Source organism: Falco cherrug, chromosome 14 (assembly GCF_023634085.1).
Source record: "Falco cherrug isolate bFalChe1 chromosome 14, bFalChe1.pri, whole genome shotgun sequence".
Lineage (NCBI taxonomy): Eukaryota > Metazoa > Chordata > Aves > Falconiformes > Falconidae > Falco > Falco cherrug.
In genome coordinates, this window is record NC_073710.1 from 200,445 (window position 1) to 225,242 (window position 24,798).

The 24,798-nt window shown below is 54.1% G+C and overlaps 2 protein-coding genes across 7 annotated transcripts; both read left to right on the plus strand.

Moving 5' to 3' along the window:
• The first annotated feature begins 461 nt into the window (after positions 1-461).
• E2F4 (E2F transcription factor 4) lies at positions 462-15,096 on the plus strand. The gene is made up of 10 exons (XM_055726752.1): positions 462-881; positions 2,602-2,711; positions 3,196-3,357; positions 3,884-3,927; positions 6,621-6,682; positions 7,014-7,299; positions 8,376-8,567; positions 9,731-9,778; positions 12,382-12,426; positions 12,771-15,096. The coding sequence occupies exons 1-10, from the start codon at positions 462-464 to the stop codon at positions 12,884-12,886; spliced, it is 1,485 nt and encodes a 494-aa protein (XP_055582727.1). The 3' UTR covers positions 12,887-15,096.
• ELMO3 (engulfment and cell motility 3) lies at positions 13,007-24,427 on the plus strand. Of its 6 annotated transcripts, XM_055726746.1 has the most exons (21): positions 13,007-13,153; positions 15,098-15,499; positions 15,570-15,610; positions 15,696-15,768; positions 15,843-15,893; positions 16,377-16,546; positions 17,419-17,518; positions 17,623-17,774; positions 18,575-18,653; positions 19,303-19,353; positions 19,698-19,820; positions 19,997-20,128; positions 20,401-20,505; positions 21,051-21,159; positions 21,366-21,502; positions 21,615-21,778; positions 21,895-22,007; positions 22,265-22,369; positions 22,636-22,718; positions 22,960-23,040; positions 23,213-24,427. In XM_055726746.1, exons 1-21 carry the CDS (start codon positions 13,007-13,009, stop codon positions 23,423-23,425), a joined length of 2,631 nt encoding a protein of 876 aa, XP_055582721.1. In that variant the 3' UTR covers positions 23,426-24,427. The 6 variants fall into 6 exon arrangements, with proteins under 6 accessions (XP_055582721.1, XP_055582722.1, XP_055582724.1 ...); XM_055726747.1 differs by lacking the exon at positions 21,051-21,159 and having other exon boundaries at positions 21,410-21,502; XM_055726749.1 differs by lacking the exons at positions 22,636-22,718; positions 22,960-23,040; positions 23,213-24,427 and having other exon boundaries at positions 22,208-22,343.
• Positions 24,428-24,798: the final 371 nt, after the last annotated feature.

Genomic DNA, 24,798 nt, shown 5'->3' on the forward strand with positions numbered 1-24,798 from the left:
AAGGCGCCGGGGCTGCCACAGGCCTGGCCGGGGGGAGTCATCGCGCCCCGTGTGCCCTCACCAGCACCCCCGAGGCGCGCACACGCGGCCCCTCGGCGCGCCCCCTGCACTGCCCCGCTCGCAGCCGGGCTGCCTCGGTGGGGGGCGGCCGGGGGTGCCCACGCCAGGCACCGCGGCCCACCGCCGGGGCCGGGGCAGCCGGGGAAGGCTCTGCCTGCAGCAGCCGGACCCGGAGGCGGGAGAGCTGGGAGAGCCTTCGCGGCCGGGGATGGACCCGGAGACGAGCCCCGGCCACAGGCCGCCTCCCCCAGGCCGGGGTCGGAGGGCCGGGGCCGCGCCGGGGGCCGGACAGCGGCCGGGCGCGGGGAGCAGCAGCGGAGGGCGCCGCGGGACAGCGGCCCGGACGTTTGGCTACGGTACCACAGCGCGGCGGGGGAAGAAGGGACGGACGAGGACACGCGATGCCCGGCCCCGTTTTACCCGGGTCCCCCCGGGCCCTGCCCACGACAGGCAGCCGCCGCTGGCCGTACGGCCGCAGGGAGCCGGGGTGCCGGGCAGCGGGAGGCTCGACGCCACCCACCCCGCACGGAGAGCGCAGGGAGGCCCGGGTAGCAGCGGGTCGCCTCCGGGAGCGGCCCTTGGGCGCCCCCGCCCCGCGCCCGCCCCGGAAGCTCCCGTCGTGCCCCGCGGCCCGGAAGCGGAAGCGCGGCGGGGCTGGAGCCGGCGGCGGGCAGATGGCGGAGTGCGGGCCGCAGCCCCCTGGGGGTGGCAGCGGGGCTGCGGGGGCGCCGAGCCGGCACGAGAAGAGTCTGGGGTTGCTGACCACCAAGTTCGTGTCGCTGCTGCAGGAGGCCAAGGACGGCGTGCTCGACCTCAAGCTGGTGCGGGGGCTGCCGGCGGGTGGCGAGGGGCCCGCCGCGGGCCAGGGCCCTTCTGCTGAGCCAGCGGCGCTCCGGCGGGCCCGGCGCTCCGGGGGCTGAGCCGGGTTTTGAGGGGGAAATCGGGGTAGGGCAGCCCGGTGCGGCAGGCGGAGGGAGAACGGGGTCTGCTGGGGTGCGACAGAGCTGACAGCCGCGCCAGGGGCGTGCGGAGGGGGCTCCGCACCTGCTGCCTCCTTCCCGGCGGCGCTCCCCGCTCCGTCGGCCTGTCCTAGCCGCTCCGGTGACTCGCGGAGGGAGGAGGCAGCGGACCTTGCCTGACCTTGCAGGCGTTTGTGCGCTTCAGTGGGAACCCCATTTGGCCGTCTCGTTCTCTTCTGCGTTCTTGCCCCACACCAAGGTGCTACCCGATCACCCGCACTGTAACGATCCAGCCCTATAAAGCCTCCGAGACCTATAGAAACAGACACCTACAGAAACTGTTCCTCCCTGCTGTGCTTTGCACCACGGCATACAGCAGGAAGGGGAGTGTGGTCAGATTCATATCCCTTAAAGGTCATCCTTAATGCCTTTATCCTGTGGAGAAGTGCCATGTGGACATGCCTTGCTTCTGCGTTTTGGAGGTTTTCACCTAGAGGAAGTAACTTTGTCTTTGTGGCACGTATGGTACTTAAACCTAGGCCTTTTCTATAGGTGAAGCTCCTTTTCTGTGGTTTATGTAAATACTTCTTACGTGAGTGCGTGTGTGCTTGGACTCTTCACGGGCAGCAGATGAGTGCCAGAAAGCTGTGAAGACACAAGGGCTGGTGGAGTCTCCTGGCTGTAGACTTCTGTCCTCTCCTGTGCCAAAGGGTTGTCTATTTGGATTTGGGCAATATTTTCCTGTTTAAAACGTCCATTAAGTGGATTGGTATTGGTTAGTGTGATTTGATCAGTTATGCGGTGTAGGGTCTCTGAAGTCCCAGTCTGTTACTGTTAGGTAAGAGGGAACATCGTTGCTGTGCTGACCCGCTCTGTATGGTGCCGCTGACATTGTTGGGCCTGGCTGTGCCCACACATGAGTGCAGCACGTGTTAGCCAGTGCTAGGCTGCTGTGTGATAGTGGGAGCAGGTGTATCGGTGCAGTCCGGTGTGTCCAGGAACCTGAGGGGAGGAGAGTCCTGTGAGCAACATAGGGAAGTCCCAGGGCTGCTCAGGAGCTCCTGCCGTACTGCAGTGCTTACTCTCCTCCTGGCTTTGTGTCTTTCAGAGGACTCCGCCTCTTGAAAAGGTGTTGATTCTCTGTGAAGTGGCATCAGATCAGATTTAGAAAAGGCCTTTTGTATGTCAACTTTGCTAAATTGTCAGTTGTGCAGACAGCTCTCTGCATTCCTCTTCTCGTCTCCACCTCTTTTACCTGGAAGGACCACCAAATTTTTAGGCTGCTGAACTAGTGTCTTGTAGCACTGCTTTGCTGCTGAGGAATGGTGATTTTTTGACCCACCATGACCAGGATGGCTGGTCCATAGTGGGGGAGGTTGTGGGGTAAGAAAAGGAATGAAGGGTCAGTGGCTTCTTCTCATGGTCATGGTGACGTTGAGAACATGGCTTTGTAATTTGAGGCGCTGGAGCAAGAGAGGTATGAGATGGCGAGCACAGTGTTTGGCCAGGAGGCAATCTTGACAGGCAGGAAGGAGTGAAACATGACTGAGAGTTTGGAGTTAAGTGTCTAACCTTTTTGCAGGCTGCGGATACCTTGGCTGTGCGACAGAAGCGACGGATCTACGATATCACAAATGTCCTGGAAGGCATCGGGTTGATTGAGAAGAAATCCAAGAACAGTATCCAGTGGAAGTGAGTGACAGAGAAGGTCTAAATCGTTCACAGGTCCCTTCTAGTCCAGGTCTAAGTTACACTGGGATCAAAATACCCTGCTCAGAGCAAGGTTCCTCAGTGGTCTGGGCATGCTTGTACTTTCCTCTCAGCTGGGCTATGCTGATGGTAGTAATGGGGAAAGCCAAAGTACATATGGCATGTCTGTTTTACAGCGGAGTTGTTATTTTGGTACAAGCTAAGTATCTGCAGTGCCTTGGGCTAGAAAAGATGCCTGTCATGGCAGGGGGTGGGGGAGGACTCTGCCAGTCTGCGCAATATAGGAAGGTGTGCTGTGCTGGAAGGTGGGGATGTAGAGTGGGTACAGATGAGGTTTTTTTGGGTGATCTGGCCTTGATCTATGACAGAGGTAGCAGTAAGGGAGATGGCAACCTCTCTGAGAGGTTGGGGCTGGTCTGGGTGCCTCCAGAGGCTGATGCATGTCACTCCTTTTTACTTTGCTCAGAGGGGTGGGTCCTGGCTGCAACACACGTGAAATAGCTCATAAACTTATCGAGCTGAAGGCAGATATAGAGGACCTGGAGCAGCGGGAGCAGGAGCTGGAGCAGCAGAAGATGTGGGTTCAGCAGAGCATAAAAAACGTTACAGAAGACATGCAGAACAGTCGATATCCTTTGTGTGAACTGATTACACTCTCTCTGTGTTTGCTTGCTGGGCTGGAAAGCAGAGCTCTGAGGGCTGGGTTGGTGCTGCCCTACTTGGGGCAGAGGAGTGGTGGTGGTGGTGGTGACCTGTTGTTGCTGGAGGATCTGCTCTAAAGGGTCAGGAGGCAGGCTTTGAAACTAAGGTAACTCTGTCTAGCCTGGGAACCAGCTTTCTTTGCAGTGCATGGCTTCTTGTTTGTCTTTTTGAAGTAAAAAAAACTGTAATGTTTACCAAGGTGAGAAAAGTGTTTCCCTCAGTGTCACAGGTGCCACTTACTTGAGTGCAGGGCCGCTCTTGTGGCTTGCCTGTCTTAGGATGTCAGCTCTGACAAGTATGTAGCTTGCAGACCCCGCCTGCAAACCGCTTTGGTGTGGCATGGAGAGCCTTCTGGGAATAGCGTTTCTTGTGCTCAGGAAGGAAATGCCAGGTGCCCTTTGAGTTCTCTTTCTGTGCAGGAAGCTGCAGCCTTTCTCCTTAACCTTGAAAACATTAGCGTATGTGACGCATGAAGATATCTGCAAATGCTTCACAGGTGAGAAAATGGTGCTCTGTTGTAAAGACATAACACTGCAGTGCAGTCTGTCCCAGCTGCTCTCCTTTCTCCAGGAAAGAGGAGGCAGCAGATCGCAGGCCACCCAACAGCATCAAGTTAAATGTAGCTCTGATGCCATCCTGGGTTTGTGTACCACTGAGTCGTAGCTTTCTTGTCACCATCAGAGGAGGCAGGCAGTTTCTTGTGTTTAAAGGAATAGAGCTGCTGTTCCTAAGGAAGTCTTTTTGCTGGGTGTCACTATGTGGGTGTTTGTGTGTTTTGTTAGAAGCCCTTGATTTTAAGGGCTTGGGTGGAGAATGTTCTAATAATGAGAAAATTTTATTGCATGGTATAAAGTCTGGGTGTAAGCAGGAAAAGAGTATAAAAAGCGGTCCCTCAGCTGCATCATGCCCTCTACCAATAAGAATGCAGGAGGTAGAGAGGAGCAGGACAGACGGGAGTATGCCACTTGCTGTGACCTCACTCCCTAGTGTACTGCCTTCCTAAAGCTGTGAGGTGCCTGTATAAGAAGCCGTATGTTCTGTCTGTGGGGCAAAAGTGAAGAAAACCCACAGGACTCTCTAGTTTCTTCTCTATTGCCAATTTTAATGATAGTTGTAGGACAAAAAAAAAATCCCCAGTGGCCAGCCTGCAATACAGCAGCCTGCAGTATGTAAACTGTTCTCAGCTGTAGCAGGGGACACCTACCCCTCCTGACCCCAGGCAACCTGCATCTGCTTGCTTGCAGCAAAGGTTGGAGCTACGTATCCTGACCTCCCCCAGTCATGCGTAATCTCACCCGTGTTTGATTCTTTCCTTGTCTCTCCCAAGCGCTCTTCTCACCCTACACTTCATCAGCTTTTCTATTTTTCATCTTTGTCTTTGTGGGCTTTTCTTGTTCACCAGACTTTATGCTGCTCAGGTTCCTGCTGGTAACTTATGCATCACCTCTGCTTTACTGTTTCTTCTGATTTAAGCTAGCACTTTGGGGATTGTGTTTTAGTTTGACAGTGCTTGGGGCCAGATAACTCATAACAGTGTGGAAGAGTTTACTGGAGACCAGCAGACAGCTTATTGCTTGCTTGGTTGATTGCTTTGCATTTTATTGCACCTGTTTTTTGTAAACTGGTTTGCGTCTGAAGTCAGACGTCACCAAAATGTACAAAAACTAGATTTTACTGAGGGCAGATCTTGAATCCCTTCTAGAACAGAGGCTTGATCCATATTTTTCCATTGTCTGTTCAGTTTTCTTGTATGAATATGCCTTATGTCACAATTTTTTCCTCTCCTGAGCATCTGAGCCTTGCAGCAGTTCTTTGTTGGACCTTGTTTGTTTTTGAACTGTTGTTTTTGAGCAGGCTGAATTTCAGCTCCTGGTTTTTCTGATTAACTGCTATTGAACTTGTTTTCTCAAAGTGAGTTAGAGCTTAGAGATTTCTATGCTTGGACTCTTATCAAATATGGATTCATTATTTGGATTAAAAAAGAATAAGAACATGTTATTTTTTAGTGACTGGGAAACATAATTTTCCTGTCTGTTGCTGTGATGCGTTTTGCATTTGCAGAATCAAAAAGGAAGTGGAAACACTGTACAGTGCTTTGTAAAAGTACTGGGATTGTAGCTATCAAAGGAGATAGAAACACAGCACCTGTATTTGAAACAAACCTGGTCTTAATGCTCGAGCTTGTGTCTTTGAGCTTTATTAAGCATTTTTAATGTTTCTTAACAATATATTCCTTAGCTGTAGATTTGTTAAAGGAATCCCATTTTATTGGCAAATCCTGTGATATTTTTAATCCCTGTACCTTTTGCTGATCTGACCTTCAATTGCCTGCCTGAAATTAAGGGATGGGCTCTTCAGCTGTCCACTCCCATTGCTCTGGGCATCTTCTGTGTTAATTGTCAGGTGACACTTAATGCAGAACACCAGTGAAGTGTGAATACTAACCACCCTAAAGTTTAAACGTTCATAGTGAAAGCTGCTAACTGCTCAGTCTGAGTATGTCTGATGTTCACAGTGCTGGTATTTCTCTGTTCACATTTCTTTAAACCCGGATATGGGCTGGAAGCTGCTTGCTTCTGACTGCTATGTTATTAGGAGCACAGGTTTTAAGGAGCTGCAGAATGTGAAAGGGAAAGATGCTGTTAGCTGGCTCCCTGTGTGTGCAGGGTCCAATGCAACTAACACCAGGCAGCTCTCCTGCCAGTAGAGACTGGGGTGTGTTCGTTTCAGGTATTAGTGCTCCAGCATGAGGTTGCCATGCTGTTGGCAGCCTAGCTCCCAAGCCATTTGACACCACCTCCCTGCTGGCAGTGCAGCTCTGAGTTGTGTGCTCTTTAGTTTACTATTCACATCTAAAAACCTGTGACAACACTACGAAGGATCCCTTAGGACTTAGATGTTCTTGAATGAATTTAAGCCCTTCTGAGGAAAAGAAAGGTTAGTCCCATTAAGTATGCTGCTAAGAAACTTTAGGGTTGCTTTGTGAGAAACTTTGAAGGTTCATTGTGCCTTAGGCAGCTGGCACATTGGGAGCTGTATGATACGCTCAGCAGCTCGTGTGTAAATAGCAGTCCTCAAGGGAAGGGAGAGCAGGAGATAAGGGGGCTTTGAGGAGGGGCTCTTTGTCAGTGCTTAATTATTGTCAGAACAGTTTGTGCCCACTGAGTGCTGACCAGTCTGTTTTCACAGGAGATACCCTCCTTGCCATACGAGCCCCATCAGGCACACGTTTGGAGGTTCCCATCCCTGAGGTGAGTGATAAATGCATGGCAGGATGCAGGAGTGTGCGTGTTGGGGTGGGGGTTGCTGCTGGATTGACCAGTCGGAGGATTGACGGAGTTGGAGGAACAGGCAACCCAAGGAGGGCTCCAGATATTAAATAATTGCCAGGAAACTATTGTTCGGAAGTATGTGAGCAATTGCAGGAGCGCCAGGGGAGAGGATAGTCCCGGGCATGAGGGCAGTTGTATGTGGAACAGTGCTGACCTGTCTGGACAGCTTGTCTTGCCTCTGGAAAATTCCTATTCTGTTTGAAAAGGGCTTTTAATGTACGGTTGTGTTTTGCTTTTGACTTTTTCTCAGGGCCTAAATGGGCAGAAGAAATATCAAATCCATCTGAAGAGCACAAGTGGCCCCATTGATGTTCTCTTAGTAAACAAAGATGCTTGGAGCTCTCCTCCTGTCGTACTACCTGTCCCTCCCCCTGAAGACCTCATTCAGTGCCAGGCAGTTGCACCCTCAAAACCACAGCTACCACCGCTTGCCCACTTCCAGGAGGCATCTGTTCCCAGCAGCACCCAGCCCTCTACACCGACACCCACCAGCACTCAGGACCATAGCCCTCCCACACAGAAAGCTGCAAGCACAGGTGAGAGGGAGGCTACAGGAGGCAGAAACGGGATGGTGGCTGACAAAGGAGAGAGTACGTTCCTTGGCCTGGCTGAGGCTGGCACTGCTGGTTGTGCAGCACTGTCAGCTCCCAGCAAAGGGGGCACCTCTGCCTTTGCTGCAGTGAGCCTTTCCTTTTGTCTTGGTTAGTGGGACTGGCTGTGTTAATGGAAATAAGACACTTGGATTGAGGGGGTAGTGCCAGCCTGTAGGAGCGGTGGGGGGGGGAGAGGTTGATCGTGCAGATTTGTTGTTTTACTGTGAAAGGGTCGTTTCAAATCTCGAGTTCAACTTTCAGTTTTAAAAAAGACTGTCAAAAATACTAGATTAGGTTAATTGTAGCTTTGTCCAGCTAAATTTTGAAAGCCTCCAGCAGTGGAGATCCCCAGCTTCCTTGGTGAGCTCTTCCAGGGCTGCAGCACCCTCTCAGAGAATTCAGTTTTCCTGATGTCTGGATCCTTTGAGCTGCATCTTGTGCCTGCTGTGCACATTGCGTTGTTTGTCACCACTGAGGTCTTAATTTTTGTAACTGCCTTTCAGGTAGCTGCAACCTGCTGTTAGATTGCGCTTAGACTTCTTTCTGCCTGACTGAACAAGCCCAGCTCCCTTCACCCCTCCTTGTAGGCCATGTGCCTCAGACTCCTGGCCAGCTTGGTAGCCTTCAGCTGGATCTTCTCCACATCTTTCTTGGGCTGGTGGATGGCCAAAGCTGAACACAGTATTCCAAGTGCAGCCTCAGCCCCAAGCAGGAGGATAGTAACTTCCCTCAGTGTGCTGGCCATGCTTCTCCTGGTGTAGCTTGCTACCTGGCTTGTGTTAATTGCTGTGGGAGCATGTTCTTGGCTTATGCGCAGCCTGGCACCACCAAGACTGCTCTCCAGCAGAACTTGCAGCAGGACCTGGGAGCATTTGCTGGGTGAAAGCAAGAAGCCTCCTTCCTAAGCAGCTGTCTGTGCTTGGCCAGCATCGCCAGTGAGGGCTGTGTCTGTGCTGCAGCTTCTTGCTTTGGGGCTGGTGGGAGGTTACATTCCTTCATGTGTCTGTGGCTCTTTCCAGAATGCGGTGTCCCAGCAGCAGAATCCAAGAGCAGCAGCAACTTTGATCCCCTCGGTGATGCGTCTGCATCAGGCGGCCAGGCGGCCGGGTTAGATACCCAGCCGCTGCAGTCCTCTGCCTCGCTGGACAGCAGCTCCGTCCCACCCAGCCCCTCTACCTCCTTCGAGCCGATCAAGCCCGATCCCACAGGAAGTGAGTATGCACCCTCGTGTCATTTGCTGCTCCAAAAGCAAGCAGGCTGCTGGGCCTGGAGAAAGGAGCTGAACTCTGTTTTGCCTTTGCTGTCAGCCAGACTCTGTAAGGGATGAGTAGGCATTTCCCTCTGAGGGTGCTGGGGAGCCTGGGGAGAAGGTGACTGTGTCATGTCTAGTGTCCTGCCACTTCCTGTGATGTCAGTACTAGACAATCTGTGAGGGACACTTGCGTGACACGTCTCTGCAGTTACATGTAGAATTATTCCCTTTCAGTCCCTTCTGTAGTGCAGGCTCCAATTTTTGAGACTGCACAAAGCTATAGAATTTCCATTTGTCACCGAAAGCACCTTTGTAACTCATGGGGAGTTTTCCTTTAGTAGGGGAGCTCTTGTCTGTTTCCCTTCTTTACTTGGGAATATTTCATCTATCTTTAGTGATCTTGTGGCCTTAATGATCTTGCAGTGTATATTTGGGGAGCTCATTATTGTGCTTGGTGAGGTGAAACAGGCTTTAAAAAAGGAACATTTGAGCTTTATTCCAGGAAATGGCAGGCTGGCCCAAGGACAGAAAAGCATCTTCTAGGCAAGGCACACCACTTTAATGTTTTGAAGCCTACCTTCACTGCAGAAACACTCTAGGTTAGAGGGTAAGAGGAAATCTTATTCAGATGTAGCTCACGCAGTGCTTTTTTCAGGCTTGTGTTTGCTAGCGTGTCTGAGAGAAGCGTGAACTGTCTGTCTTCATCTTGGAGTAATCTTGATTGTGGAACTATGCCTTTGATGTGTGTATAGTTTACCACATCGCAGTGGGCCTGTGCTGACTCTGTGAAGGCATGCCCTCATCCTACAGAAGATACATCGAGGAGTACGGGAGCTGACACTGTGAGGCTTACATACAGGCAATTACTGTAGAGCTGCTGACCGATAATGTTCATGTCCCGAGGCTCCTACAGATTTATTTTAAAGCAGTTGAGCTTAAGTTTCCTATTGCTTACCCTTTCAGCAGAAATATGTGACATGGCGTGTGGGAGCGAGAGTTTCTGGATGGGATTGGATGGTTTGGGTGTGTAAGGAGTACAGTAGGATAGTAGGTGATTATACTGTAAAGCATGTCAAACTCTTCATGTAACGGTGCAAACCATTTGGTTTGTTGTATTTGCAGTACTGGAACTTCCCAAAGAGCTGTCAGACATGTTTGATCCAACGAGAGGTATGTTCAACCCTCACCATGGCTTTGTTCTGTGCCCATCTACCCACAGAAATGGGACAGTTTGTTTTATTCGCTCCCTTTTGGGTTATTTTGGGGATGTGGTTTTGTAAGGTTCTTGTGTTTGTTGGTGGCTGCTGCTTGTCTACTTTTAGCTAGGCACTCTTAAATACCAGTTTCTGTATGTATTTTTCTGTCATTGTGTTGCTAGCAAGCTCTGTTAGAGTTTGCCCTGCAGTGTGCAGATGAGGGCTTTCCTGTCCACCTGCCAACGCTAATCTGTGCTCCGGCTTCCCACGCCCCTTCTCCAACTTGTCTGCACCATGTAAAAGAAAACACCCTGTTAGTCTTGTTTCAGCTGTAGCCTGCCCCCAAGGCCAACCCAAGCAAATAATCAGGGGAGATAGTCTCTCTTCAAGATGTCCCTCAGTGGGTTTGGTGGTGCTAGTTAGTAGTTTTGGAACAATAGGGAAGGGGGTGCTGTTAACTTGTGTCAAGAGTTCTGCCTCTGCCCAAGGAATGTCTGGGTGTCACTGCCTAATGGTGGGACGAACTCCGGGCAGGAGAGGTGGATGAATTTGGTCTAACATAAGCCTAAACTGGGAAACTCTTTTTATCTGCACATTTATTTCCCTTCAGTGCTGGTGGAATACTTTCTAGCCCCACAGCTAGGCAGAGCTGAGTACACACACAAGCACTTTTGTAGTGGTGATGATACATACAACAGCAGCCTCCCTAGTTCTGTGCTCTAGCAGGTGCTTTGTGAAAACGTTGCTTTTGTGTGAAAACCCCGCAGTCCAAATGCACATGCGTGAGCCTCTGGTCTGTGTGCTAGGAGCCCTGGGCCCCGCAGTCAGCCTGGAGAACACCTTTCCTCCTTGTGCAGCACTTGCTGCTGTAGGGTGAGGTCTTGGTAATGACTGAGTACACCTGAAGAGTAAATTTGACTTCACGATGCAAGACAAACTCCTGCGAGGCCCCAGCCTGTGCAGAAGATCTAGCTTAACCCAAACTAACTGTACTATGTGACCATGTGGGCACTATTAAAAAGAAGATGTTTGTCTACAGTAATGTATATTGTTTTATGAAGTATTCTTCCGAATTTGGAGGGGGAAGATAAAGATCCAAGAGTGAAGGACAAAACAGAGGTGACAGCTACAGAGGCAAAGCTCAGGACTGGTTAAAAGCAACACTACAGAGCTCAGAGAAATGGGCCTTGCAGCATGTTCCATGCAGCCTCTCTCATCCCTGTGTGATCCCAGTAATTTTGCCCTGGCACTGGCAGCTGCTTTAAGGGTATGCAGTTTAAGCTGCAAGCGTCTGGAGTACTGCCTTAATGTTTTGTATTGGAATTACTTTTTCTGCATGGTTTTCTCTCTCTTTTAAACGCGTGCTTAATAACTGCTTGTTTTAAACTTGGAAAAAACCTAATTTTGTCACATACATACACCCCCTCCCTGCTGTATTACCAGCCCTGATCTAAGAATGCAGGTCCTGCATTTAATTACAATTTATTGAAGCTGGTATCAGTCCTGTCTAGTTGCTTTGTGTTGAAATACTCCCACCTCGTGGCACTGAGTTAGACTTGTAGGTTCCTGTCCTCTAGGAAATAGCCTGCTGTGGATAAGTGTCTTGAAAATGAGCTTATGGGAGTTCCTTTTATGAAAGCTTATTTCAAGTGTGGGTGTTACATTGTCAGTACAATTAGACTGAGTTAGATACTCACTCTGTTAACTTGGTAAAGGGAGAGAGGCACTCAGAAAGTTTGTTTCAGACGCTTAGTTTCTTAAAGAAACTAAGTTTCTTTCTTAAAGAAAACAGATTGATTTGCATGTGCGTTGTCTGGGTGTTTCTCTGTCTACCCTTCCGGTGCCTTGTCAACCCACTAGCCAAGAATAACAATGCTGGAGGAAGGAATGATTTTTTGGAGATAATTTTTTTACAGTTTTTTGTGGGCAGTAGAAGGGAGAGGAGAGTTAATGGCCCATTAAGGAAAGATATGCAGAGCTCCTATGTTCATTCTGTTTGGCAGCAGACAGACAGCGAATCTGCCAGGATGCACGGCTGGATTAGCTGCAGCATAGCAGTGAGCCAAGGGGAGCAAATTAGGGGGACAAAGGACACAAATCTGGAGGAAACTAGAGGCTCATTAGTTCTGCTGCTTCTGGAACTGCTTGTTTGTTTTTTATTTTTTTCCCCACCCTTAGCAAAGTTGGTGGGTAACTGAGGACTGTGAATATGTCAGGCTTTACCAGCTCAGTTTCTGGTGCATGTTGAAGAATTTCCTTTGGAGGAGCTCGGGGCGCCAGCTTGCATGCCAGTGCTGGGGTAGTGCACTTGAAGGACACTGTCGTCCAGTTGAGCGAAAGCAGTCAGAAACCTCCTGCAGAATTTTTTGATGTAGCTTGAATTGTCTTGACACAGATTTCCCTTTGCCCGCAGCAGGAGGCCCAAGCCTCTGTTTGGCACTGCCAGCTGTGCACGCTGTGCCTGAGCCAGAGGAGGGGGAACAAGGGTGAGGGGCACCCTGGGAGGGGTGGGGAACTACACAGGAGCAGGCCAGGAAAGCAGAGCATGTTGCTTAACCATGCTTGTCTGTTCCCCAGAATGTATGAACTCTGAGCTGCTGGAAGAGCTGATGTCGTCTGAAGGTGAGTCTCTGAGCCTCCCCCTCATGGGGTGGCTGTTCCAGGGGAGGAAGACCATGCTGCATGACTGTACCCAGCTGTCAGTCTTGCGGCTGCAGGCTCACCCGCGTCTTTTCTGGGCCCTGGACACAGACTCTGTTCTGAGTGTCCTGACAGTCCCCGAGAGAGGCGTGAGAACCAGGAGAGCCCATCTCTTCCATATCGCAAGGCTGACTTGAAGCAACCTCAAAGACTGCTACTCTGAGGTGGCCTCCTCGTGGCTCTGCAGCTCAGTGCCCATTGGCAGCTCTTGGGTCAGTGTGGGAGTGCTGAGGTTTGTAACCTGCTGTGGGCTTCTCTTTCCCCAGTGTTTGCTCCCTTGCTCCGCCTCTCCCCTCCACCTGGAGACCACGACTACATCTATAACCTGGATGAGAGCGAAGGCGTCTGTGACCTCTTCGATGTGCCTGTCCTCAACCTCTGACTTCTCAGTGCGGCTGTGCACCTTGCGAACACAGACTGTTTTGTAACTTTGGAAAGTGTCTATTTTTGGATTCCTTTTGTGCTAGAGCTCAATGAGTGAGTGATTCAAAGATGCTCTCGTATGGACTCAGAACCAAGAGATGTGGACTTGCAGGTTGGGAGCCTCCCTGTAGCTGCTGCTTCTTCCTCTGTTGCACGTGTGTGGTGCATGTGCAACTCGCCCTGCCGCATCTCTCTCTCCACTGGATCCTGGGCCTCACTTCAAAGGGTCTGTGTTTTGAGTGTTCCCAGTTCACCCGTAGAGTTTGCCCATGTGCCTCTCCGAGCTTCCTCAAATCTGCATGCCTTGTTTTTTCCTGCACTCCTAGAGGCACTTTGCACCTCCTAGGTACCAGCTGCTACAAGGAGCCCTAATATCGTGGTCAGTTCACAAGTCCGGAGGTAGTTAGCTAGATTTCTCAATGTGAGCAGTTCAGATTGGGGTGGTTATATTTCTGAATGACAATGAGGAAAAGAAAAGAAAAGAAAAAAAAGGCACAAAGTGTCCATTTCTTCCAGTGACTCCAGACCAAGCTGGTATATTTTACGAGAAAACGCACTTTTTTTAGCCAGCTGTGCCTCCTAGTGGGACTCAGGAGTTGAGCGTTCCTAGTAGGACCCGGGAGCTCTGTCTTTCCCTGCTTGTGCATCAGCAGGAATGCTGATTATGCCTTCACCAGTCTGCCGATGCATGAGCCCAGGGGCTCCACTCCTTGTATAGCAGCTGTGCTGTCTCTACAGGGCTAAAGAAGAGGTGCCAGTATATTGGTGGGTTTTTTCCTAATTTTTGTTTTTGCCTGAGTGAAGAGGTGTTTGAAAGGATGAGACTGTTCCAGCTGGTGCCTGTAAGGTACCCCAGGTACATCAGAGCCTGCTCATATTTGCAAATAGCTGTCTTCTCCAACCATTGCACTTGAGCCTTCAACTGTCTAAAAGGTGACCAAGCAGTAACAATTCAGTAGTACTTTGCCGTGACAAGTTATGTAGGTGTTGTCAGAATAGTGCGCTGCTTCACCCCGCCCCCCCCGCCCCCCCCTTTTTCTCTCTTGGCATCTCCTCAGGATCAGGCTTTCTGTATATTTGAATTTGCTTCTGTAGTGTCCGTACCCATGCTCCCAATTCCTGATCCTGTGGCAGGTCTTTACCTAGTGTGATGCTTTCTCCGCATCATTTTTCCACAAGGTTTTCCTCATTGCTTTGGAATGGAACGTCTGCTGTTGGGTCCATTTTATGATTATCAGGTGGTACCAGTCTTGGACCCTGTACAGTTTAGTTGGATAAAATGCCCTGATGGATTTGCGTCGTATTTTGCAAGCCCCAACTTTGGTTGTCAGTCAGATGATGTATTTGTGTCTTCAGTTTTGCACATCTTCCTGCCAATGTGGTAGCAGCAGCTGTCCTGCCGTCCCTGCTGCACAAACTGCCGCAGAGGGGGCCAGGCCAGACGCATGGCTGGCTGTTGCAGAAAGGTAGCTTGCAGCCATCCACTTAACCAGCTGACATTTAACTTCTCCGCTTAGCTGCTCACTGCCTGTGAACCACGCAACCAGCTGGAGCACCAGCAATAAGGGATGTAAAGTCTTTAACTCTCGGAGCCTGCAGAGGTGAGCAGAGTATGCGCTTTGGGACCTGTGTCCCCGAGGTGGCTCCGGGGGCCATCCTGTTCTGCGTGGGACTCCTCCAGAGAAGCTGTTCCTCTCTGCAGCCCCGAATCACCCATGTCCTCTTTGGGAAAAGCGTGAAGAATTCAGGAGGAACAGCGGGATGCTCTAGTGTGACAGCAGGCAGCTGCTGCTGGCAAGACAGCTGTGGCGTGGGCCCCCACGGGGGTGAGCTTCCAGCCCTGAGCTTCCAGCCCGCACGCAGCCAGTCCCTGAGCCTGCTCTCTGCATGGGGCTGCCAGATCCCTCGGTCCCGTGTTAGCTGGGCTCCGTGGCTTTGGTGTAGCTTGAGCTCTTCATGTGCTGCCTGGCCCTCACCCTCCTTCCGCGTGTTCACGTTTCCACCCGTTAGATGACCTTTGGAATAGGATACCTAGAGAAAAATTTACAGTCGCAAATGAACTTTTGATTCATATATAAAGATTATTTTTATACTTTTTTTTGCAAGGAAAGAAAATGGCCTGTGATATTTGTACAGTGTTCTCTGACGTGAATAAACAAAAACTTTCCAGAGTTTCCCGCCCCTGCCTGGCCTGCGCCGCCCCTCGACCGGACGGGCCCCCGCACAGCGCAGCGGCTCCTGCGCCCCCCGGGACTGGGCCCGGCCCGAGGGAGGCCCCGGCCTCGCCGCGGAGGTGGGTCTCGCCGCCCGCGTCAGCTCAGGTGAGGAGGCCGGGCCTGCTTGGGCTGCGGCCGGCACCTCCATCGAGGGTGACGGTGGCGGCAGAGCCTCGGGCCGGCAGCGGGGCCCCTGCGGGAGGCGGTGGCAGCGGCGACCCGGAACTGCGGCGCGGCGGGGCGGGGAGCCGAGCGGTGCCGGTGCCGCCGCGGGGGCCATGCCGCCGCCCAAGGACGTGGTGAAGATCGCCATCCAGATGGTGGGAGCCATCCCGCAGCTCATCGAGCTCCAGCAGGTACTGCCCGGCACCCCCCAGCGCCACCCTGGCCCCCCGCCCCGGCTCATGGCCACCCTCTCGCTTGCAGACCAAGCCCCTGGCCTCGGTGCTCAAGGACGTCTGCGACGCGTGAGTACCGCGGTGAGGGCCGCCCGGGCCCGGCGGCGGCTGGCACTCGCCCTGCGGTGCTGTGACCGGCCGCCCATCGCTTCAGGTGGAGCCTGCCCAACGCCGAGCGCTATGCCCTGCAGTACGCGGACGGGCGGCAGACCTACATCACCGAGTCGGTGAGGCACCCCCCCAGCCCCCCCAGCCCTGCTGGCGTGCACTCGCTGGCTCACTGCTTCCTTGCCCCTTACAGAACCGCGGGGAGATTAAGAATGGGAGCATTTTGCAGCTGACCACCTCTCCGGTACATCCCTCCGTCCCCTCGTCTCCTTCTCCACCGTGTGCTCTGGTGGGATGTCCCCCGGCTGTGGGGTGATGCGGTGCTCCAGGCCCTCAGCCACTGCCTCGCTCGGTGATGTATAGCTCGTGATGGGTCCGCTCGGTGCCTGAGACCCAGCAGAAATAACACGGGGAGGAGACCTGTCCCAGCCTTCATTCTCCCTCAGCAGAGCCTGGGGGAGTTTGAAGAGAAACTAAACTATCCTGAGATGCTTTGGACACGTGGGCCAACTCATCAGGCTTTCTTAGCGTCATGCCAGCTTGACCTCCTTCCTCAGCTCCTCCTGGTCTCTGCTCTGGTGGCTCTGTCTCTTGGTCCAGCTCCTCACCTGGGCTGCTGTAGCCTAAGCCTCCTTCCAAAACCTGTGCTTAAGCTCTTCCAGCCTTCTCCGAGCTTCTCGCTGTCTTTCAATGAGCCCCTTTGGCTTGATTCTGTCCTTCCTGGTAGGACCAAGAAGCAGAGCGGTTGTACAGTGGGATCCAGAGCAACAACTTGGACGTGAAGACTGACTCACTGAAGAAGCTTGCAAGCCTCTCCCAAGATGTTACCTTTGCTCAGGAGTTCATCAACAGGAATGGCTTGAAGCAAATCTTCTCTATTGTGGAAGAAGGGAATGAGTGAGTATCAGAAGAGGACCTTCCTGGTAGTTCTTGACTTTTCTTCTCCCTTGCTAATGCTGCATGAGCTCCATGGGCATTGGCATGGACTCTGTTCGTGTTCCTGGCTTGTCGATCCCTGTGCTGCAGCATGAAGGGCAGTGCCAGTGGCAGGGTGCTTGGCTCTGCAGGCTCCTTACTGGCAGGTAGGTGGTTGTGTCCCCCCACGCTGGCAGCCAGGGAAAGGTCCCTGTGGGTCTGTGGTCCTGACTCCACATGAATGTGCCTAGACATGAAACTCTCACCCCTTTGCTGGCTGGGTCATCTGCAGCCTCATGGGTTTTGCTACCAGGAAACCTCCTGCAATGACCTTAGCCTCTGCTGCTGCTCGTTCCTGCTACCCCAAACGATGCCTCTGCCCTGGGTTTTAGCTGTGAGAGGTCTGCAGGCAGATCAAGAAAACCCTGGTTGCCAAATACTTGTGCCTACTTGACTCTGTCAGGACGTGATGGTGCATCTCCTCTGAGCTCCTGTCTCACAGAGGGCAAGGAGCCTAAAACCAGGCAGCGTGGCATGTGTTTCTTGGAAGTAGGGGGAGGGATTTGGGGTGGTTTGGCTTTCCTGAGGGCTTGACTGCAGTGATCTTTGTACTGTGGTAGCACAGCTTTCCAGTAACTGTTGAACTTCCCCTGCCTCCACTTCCTGGAATGACTAAGCAAAAGCTCCATTTCTTACCCAAGGCTCTCTTTCCTTTCTTCTCCTGCTTGCTGCTCTCTCCGTCTCTAGCTATTTCTAAGGTACCCACCAACGTGCAAGTGTACTCCCATCTTACGGTTGGTGACTGGGGGCTATCTGGGGCCGTCCTCACTGCATTTACTTATCTGTTCTTCCAGTACAGGGGAGATGCTAGTGCACACCCTGAAGGCCTTCATGGAGCTGATGGAGCATGATTTTGTTTCCTGGGAGACCCTTAGTGCAGCCTTCATCAAGAAGGTAAGGGTCTTCTGCAGTCTCCGCAGCCTGTGCCCTTGGGATTCCTTGTTGCCCTCGTCACCCAGGCTCAGCCTGCCATGGACAGATGGTTTTGTGTCTCGTAGGTAGTGAGTTACGTAAATATGAATGCAGTGGATGCATCTATCCAGCAACTCTCCTTGTCCATCTTGGAGAACATGGTGCCTACCAGTCGCCTCCTCTTTGAGCTAGTCAAAAAAGAAGTGACGTTAGATCGTCTCCTTACCCACCTCCAGGTGTAAGTGGGGAGGCCAGAGCACTCTTCGGCTCGAGCACTCTTCGGCTCTATCCCAAAGCCGGTGGGGATGAGGCAAGGGAGGCGATTTCTCCACATCGCTTCTGATTATCCCTGACACAATGTAGTATTGTCCCTTCCTAAACAACTTGTGGGTGGGCAGCCTGTCCTGTCCCCACTGCTGGGGGAGGGATGGACTGGCCTGGAAACCATCCCATTTCCAGGTCAGATTCTTTCATTCATGGCCTTTTCCATTCAGATATTTTAGTTCTTTAAGTGACCTGCCGTTTTTCTGGCATTGGTTCTTCCCTTTCCCCGGTGTATTTAGGAGCAGTAGTGTATTCCCTGCAACTTGGGGGTGATGGTGCTGTTCTGAACAGTCTGTTAAATCCCTCAGCTAAGGGGGGTTCTTTATTCCCTCATCTTTCTCATACCTCTGCATCTTTTCAGTTTGGAGGTTTTCCTTTCTAGAGAATGCAGAGGTTCATGCCCAGGGCTCCTTCCAGACAGTCCTGTCTGTTGCTCACCCTGGGTTTTCCTGCAGCTCCCAAACACTGCACCCATGGGTGCGTGCAGAGCAGTATCTGATCCATCCAGGGCTGCTCTGCAATCACAGCTGTGGGGGCCGTCTCCCCCGCCGGCCCTGCTGTCAGCAGCTGCTCACTCATGGCTCTGTCCTCCCTGGGTCTCCCAGCTCTGTGCAGTGGGGTCCAGCAGTGAAGTGGGGAGAGGACTCTGCTTTGGGGTGGGCAAGACCATCCTCAGAGCTGGTGACTGTCATCCTCATCATACCCCTTCTGCAGGACAGATGCCCAGCTGCAGCTGAAGGCGATGGCCCTGCTCATTGCGCTGCTGCTGGCTGCGACTGATGCTGAGCGGCGGGTAAGGGGCTGTGCTCTGTAGGCAGGGCCTGGGCGATGGCAGGGTGGGGGGCATTGCAGACCCCAGCACCGCAGTGTCCCTGTCACACAGGTGCTCTGCCAAGAAGCCTTTGCTGTCTCACACCCCTTGGAGGAGTTTTGGGGGGGATGCAAGGTCTCAAATGGCAGGAGAGAATTATCACAGCTGGTGGTGGCACAGTGACTGCGATGGCCCTGGCTCAGACCCAGCATCTGGCACATCTGGGCCATCATGGCTGGGCCCCCCTGTGATGGGGTCTTGGGCAGCTGGGCCCTCCACTGTAGTGTTTGTGTTCTCTGGGATGGTGGGGCTGTTAGAGGTGCCCAGAGATGTTTAAAGTCAGCATCCTCGCTCTGCCTCTTCTTGACTGCCACAACCTGTCCTAGAAGCCTGGTGGGGCAGGATCTGTTTGAGCCCGTTTGGAGTGGGATAGTCCTGGCTGCCAGGGCAGTGGAAGCTAGGGGCAGGTCTCCTGCTCACCAGTGTCACTCTTGAGACTCCCTGTTCCTTTCTGTCCCCACCCTGCCTGTGGCATAGCAGGGAAGCGGGTCTGCAGAGGGAACACTGACTTTTTTGGGGAAATGGTGATGTGCTGAGCTGGGAAACATCTCACGGCCTCTTCCATTCCTAGGACATGATGGACTACCTGAGGGAGAAGAATATCAGGCAGTTTATCCACAAGGTGAGGAGCCGGGGTGATGCAAGGGTCTGCTCTGCACTTCATCCTCTGTGCTTCCTTTCCTCCCCAGCCTTTGGTGACCATGCCTGACTGGGTGCCCTGCGTGCCCTGCACTCCTTCCTTGCCTCCTATGGTTGCTGCTGTGCTGGCACCCACATGCCCAGGGTTGTGCCCCTGGCTGCCTGCATTTCAGTGTACCCAGCTCTCGCCCAGCCCCGAGGGGAGCTGCCCACTTCCTAACACCCCTGTGAGCAGCAGGACCTGCTGGGCTGGGGCTGTTGGGCCTGGGCTTGGAGGAACTGGGAGCAGCAGCCTGAGGGAACATCCTGACTCACGGTCTCCTGTAGAATATCATACACAGCTCCGAGCCGCTGGGGGATGAGATGGCCCATTACTTGTATGTGCTGCAGTCTGTCAGCCTCAACCTGTGTGAGCGTCGCATGAGGACCTCCATGGATCCCTACTCACAGGTCTGGGCACTCTCCTTGCAACTCTGGCCCCAGTCTCTTCTACCTGTGGAAGTAGAGGCGGGTGAAGGTTTGCCTTTGGGTGAACACAGCACATTTGATTTCATCATCAGTTTGTCCTGGGAGAACCTGCTTGCATGAGGCTCACCGGCATCCCCTCCTCTCTGCTTTCCCTCCAGGAACAGCGGGAGCTCCTCCAGTCACTGCGCCAAACCGCCTTTGAGTCGGAAGGTGAGGCGCCTGCCAGCAACTTCAGCACTGAGCGCCGGCGATCCCTGTGTGCCAAGGAGTTCCGCAAGCTGGGCTTCATGGTGAGTCTCCCCTGCAGCCCCTCCCCAGCTGCACGCTGGCTTTGCCACCCACCCTGGGCAGAACCTTCTGATGGTTCCCTAATCCTGGTGTCCCTGTGGACACTCATGGGCCACCATGCAGTACCTCCCTCCTGCTCCCTCGTCACTCCTGAACAACGAGTGCAGCTGAGCTCTTGGGTCTCAAAAGGCAAAACCCCATGGCTGCGTTGGGAGGACTCTGCTGCTTGGAGAAGAAAGCAGGAGCTGCTAAATCACATCTTTTTATGTCCTAGAACAACAGCAACCCAGCAGAGGACCTCCGCCGTGCCCCACCGGGACTCCTTGCCCTCGACAACATGGTGTATTTCTCCAGGCACACCCCCAACGCCTATAGCAGGGTGCGTGCGCTCTGCCAGAGAACTCCCTGGCAGAGAGGTGCTGGTGGATCTCCACCTTCTCTCCCTTTCTCTGTTGCCTGTCCTTGGCCAAACCCAGGCAAGGATGTCCTTTCTGGGCAAGTGTCCTGCTGTTTCCCTGTTTCAGATGGAGCTGAGTCCTCCCTGTGTGTGGGAGCAGTCATTTGAGGCTGGTGGCACTAAGGGTCCCTGTAATTTGTAGTGTTTTGACCACAGATTGGCTTCCAGGCCTTGCTCATGTCTGAGCAGACTGGGGCAACTTGGGCAAAACCAGCCAGCGGCTGCAGAGCGTTGGCCATGCTCCAACCTGCTGTGCTTGTGATTAGCTCCCATGCTGCAGCATGGGAAGGGTGCAGCCAGAGCTGGTTTTTGGGGAGACTTTACTGCTTCTGTTTGGGATGGCTTAACCTGGGGGGACAGCTCGACTAGGAAGTTCAGGAGGAGCATGGAATGTCTGAGCCCTGCTGTTGGGGCAGCTGTCTGGGTCTGTGGCCCATGTAATGTGAGGCAACGACCCTCTCCTCCAGTTTGTCCTTGAGAACAGCAGCCGGGAAGACAAACATGAATGCCCCTTCGCTCGCAGCAGCATCCAGCTCACCCTGATCCTCTGTGAGATCCTGCACGTTGGAGAGCCGTGTATGTGTGCACCCCGGCTTGTCCTTGTCCCTGCCCTGCTGCCTGCCGGCTGGCAGGAGCAAAACCACACTGCCAGGGTAGGGGGCTATGTACATGGGGCCACCAGGCCCTGGCGTGGCCAAAGGCAGGGGAAGGGGAGGTAGGGCTGGACAGAAATCCCCTGGAAAAACTGGGAAGTCTGGCATCATCTGTCCTTCTCACCACAGGCTCGGAGGTGGCTCAGGCCTTTTACCCTATGTTCTTCGGGCAGGATCATTTCTTTGAAGAGCTCTTCTGCATCTGTATCCAGCTGGTGAATAAGACCTGGAAGGAGATGCGTGCTACCCAGGAGGACTTTGACAAGGTGTGAGGGGATGCTGTGGCCCCAGATGGCAGCTGGGGCCATGGGGCTGTGCGTAAATGCAAGGGCTCTGGGGGATGTCACCCGACTGGGGGTGACATCCTGGGCCCCGCAGGTGCTGCAGGTGGTGCGGGAGCAGATCACCAGGACCTTGTCCCTCAAGCCCACCTCCCTGGAGCTATTCAAGACCAGAGTGAATGCACTGAACTACAGCGAGATCCTGAAGCTGCGGCAAACAGAGCGGCTGCACCAGGAGGAGACGCTGGCTGTGCCCGTGCTGTGAGTGGGCTATGGGCAGGGGCCCAGGGCTGTGGTGGGAGATGCTGTGGGGCTGGGAAGGTCAGCAGGTGCCTGTTGAAGTGGCCGTGCTCCTCTTCTGCTGGCTTTCACCCCAGGGAGTTGCGTGAGAGGCTGAAGCCAGAGCTCCTGGAGCTGATCCGACAGCAGCGCCTGCTGCACCTCTGCAAAGGCACCCTCTTCCGCAAGATCAGCAGCCGCCGCAGGCAGGGTGAGTGCCAGCCCTCTGCTCCTGGCTGGGGGTCCCGGGAGGGGGTGCTGAGGCTTGTCCCCTCATCCCCTGCCACCGGGGAAGTTGAAGTTAATCTGCAGGGAGCAGCGCAGCACGCCCAGCTCTCTGGGTGGCTTGGGCTAACCCCGGGGTGGGACCAAATGGGGTGTGCTGATGAGGGGGCAGCTCTGTCCTTGCAGGGAAGGGGACCTCAGCAGGGGGATGCTGAGCATTTCCCAATGGTCCCTCTGCCACAGACAAGCTCTGGTACTGCCGCCTGTCACCCAACCACAAAGTGCTGCACTATGGGGGCGTGGAGGAGGGGGTGCACTCTCCCCCCATCGAGAGCCTGCCAGAGAAAAGTAAGTGATGGAGAGAATGAGAGGGTGAGAAGGAGGGAGGGGAGCCAGTGCCCACTGGTACCAGGGACTGAGAGCTGTGCGAGTTCAGGCTGGGGTGGGCTGGCTCTCCAAAGGGCACTGCAGGGTGGCTTGAGCCCACACCCCTCGCCCCCCAAGCTGCGGATGGCTGTGAGCCCCCACACACAGGCTCTGCTGGGCTCTGAGCACCAGGGACCTGGGGGAGAGGAGAGGAGGGCAGCCACTCATAACTCCTCTGCTTGCCCCAGTTCCTGTGGCAGACATGAAGATGCTGCTCGTGGGGAAGGAGTGTCTGCACACGAAGGAGAAGAGCTCTGGGAAGCAGAACAAGGTCAGCACTTCCCACTCTGCCTTGCACAGGGGGCCCAGCATGCTCCCCTCCCCAGCTGGTGATGGAGTTTGGTGGTAGGTGGGTGGTGGTGGATGCTTTTTGATGTGGCTTGAGACTGGAGACCTCTTAGGTCTTCTGGGGCACAGAGGAGGGGGCTGGGAGGCAGCTCCTGCTCTGAACCCTGCTGGGGCTGGAAGGAGTCCCACTGAGAAGCCAGCTACCCCCTGTGCTGTCCCTGCAGGACGTCCTGGAGCTGGCCTTTTCCATTGTGTATGATGTGGAGGAATACTGCCTCAGCTTTGTTGCCCCCACCCGGTATGAGGTGAGCTCCAAGGGCCCACTGGGGAGACAGGCTGCGGCCAGGTGTCCTTGCCAGGGGACAGGAGGCAGGGAAGGGAGTTGTGCCTGTGTGTGTCCCTGGGGTGGGAGCCACAGTGAGGGGAGGGGGGGCTGGCAGGGCTGGCACCAGGGACACCTGTGCTCTGCTTCCCCAGTTTTGCCTCTGGACGGATGGGCTGAACGTGCTCTTGGGCAAGGAGATGACAAGCGAGCGAACACAGACGGACCTCGATGTCCTGCTGTCCATGGAGCTCAAGCTGCGGCTCCTAGACCTGGAGAACATCAGCATCCCCGACACACCCCCTCCCATCCCAAAGCCCCCCAGCAACTTAAACTTCTGCTATGACTTCAGCCACGCAGAGCAGTGAGTTCCTCCCTGTGCCCTGTCCCCCTCTGTGCCCCCCCAAATCAAACCCCTTCCTCCAGGTTCTGTCCCTTGTCACCAGACCAAAGGGATGAGCCCAGGCACTGGCTGGGTGCTTGGGCATGTGCTGCCTGCACCTTGCCCACCCTGGGGAGAACTGCTTACCCTTCATTGCTTGTGTCCTGCCCTCCTGCGAGAGCACAGGGATGAGCCACCGAGCATTGGGCTCCTGTTTGAGGTGGCATGACCCAGCTGCTTTTCCCCCCCTGCCACTGGAAGGCCAGATGAAATACTTTCCAGAGAGCTGAACCCCTCTGTGGTGGCGCTTACCCTCCCCTACTGCAGCCAGGCTTTGGGCAGAGAGGGCATGAGTGCAGGCAGGAATAAAGGTACAGGCAGACCTGGGGCAGCTGGAGGTGGGTGCAGCACTACAAAGGTACGAATCTGCACTGTCTGACTCTCCCCACCAGTGTAGGGGATCTTTTCTGGTTAGGAAAGTGGTTAGAAAAAGGATAAAACACTCCTTTCCACTTGGTTTGGCAAGCAGACGGCATCTCCTGAGCACGGTGTGCCTGCCCAGCCAGGTACCTCTCACACTGAAACTTTTTTTGCTGAGCGCTGTGTGCTCCCAGTCCTGGAAGGGGGCTGTTTAGGGTACAAGCACCCTGTCCCCAGCACTCAGCTGGGCAGAGACTCGCTGCCACCGTGCCTGCAGTAAGGAAACAGACTCAGGTCTGCCCGGCACTTGGCGTTGTGCCAGTCACAGTGCCTTCCCCTGCCCTGGGTGGGTACTTGCACACTTCAGTCATGCTGCTGCACTACTGCACCATGACAAGCTACCTCCTCGCTGGCCCCCATGGCTCCCGCGCCGGTGCCCTGCACCTCCTTGTGCCTACAGCTTCTCCCAGGGGTACTGCGGTAACAGCTGCAGCTGCAGGTTGCCAGGGCTCTGACTGTACCTCTGCCTCCCGCGCATTGGGACAATAAAACATTTGTGGAGAACTCAGGACCGTGTCCTTTCCAAAGGATTGGGGAAGAGGTCGGGCTGACTGTGGGGCAAAAAAGGGCCAAAGTGGCAAAACCGGGATGGTGCTGCAGTGCTGCGGGAGTGTGAAGAAGCCTGGAGGGTGGCTGGTGGGAAAATTTTGTTCCTGCTCTTGAAGAGCAGGGATTGAGTCAAATCGCCTCCGAGGAAGGTGGCCGTGGGGCTCCAGCCGAGGCTGTTCCCAGCTGGGAAGGCCTGGGGCTGCTGCCAGCGGTCCCGGTGACAAGTCGGCCAGGCTCAGCTCCTGCAAGCAGGCCAGCACCTCTTGGGCCTGAGGCCTGGAGAGCAGCATCCTGGCCACAAAGAGGCTGTTCCAAGGGAGGCTGTTCCAG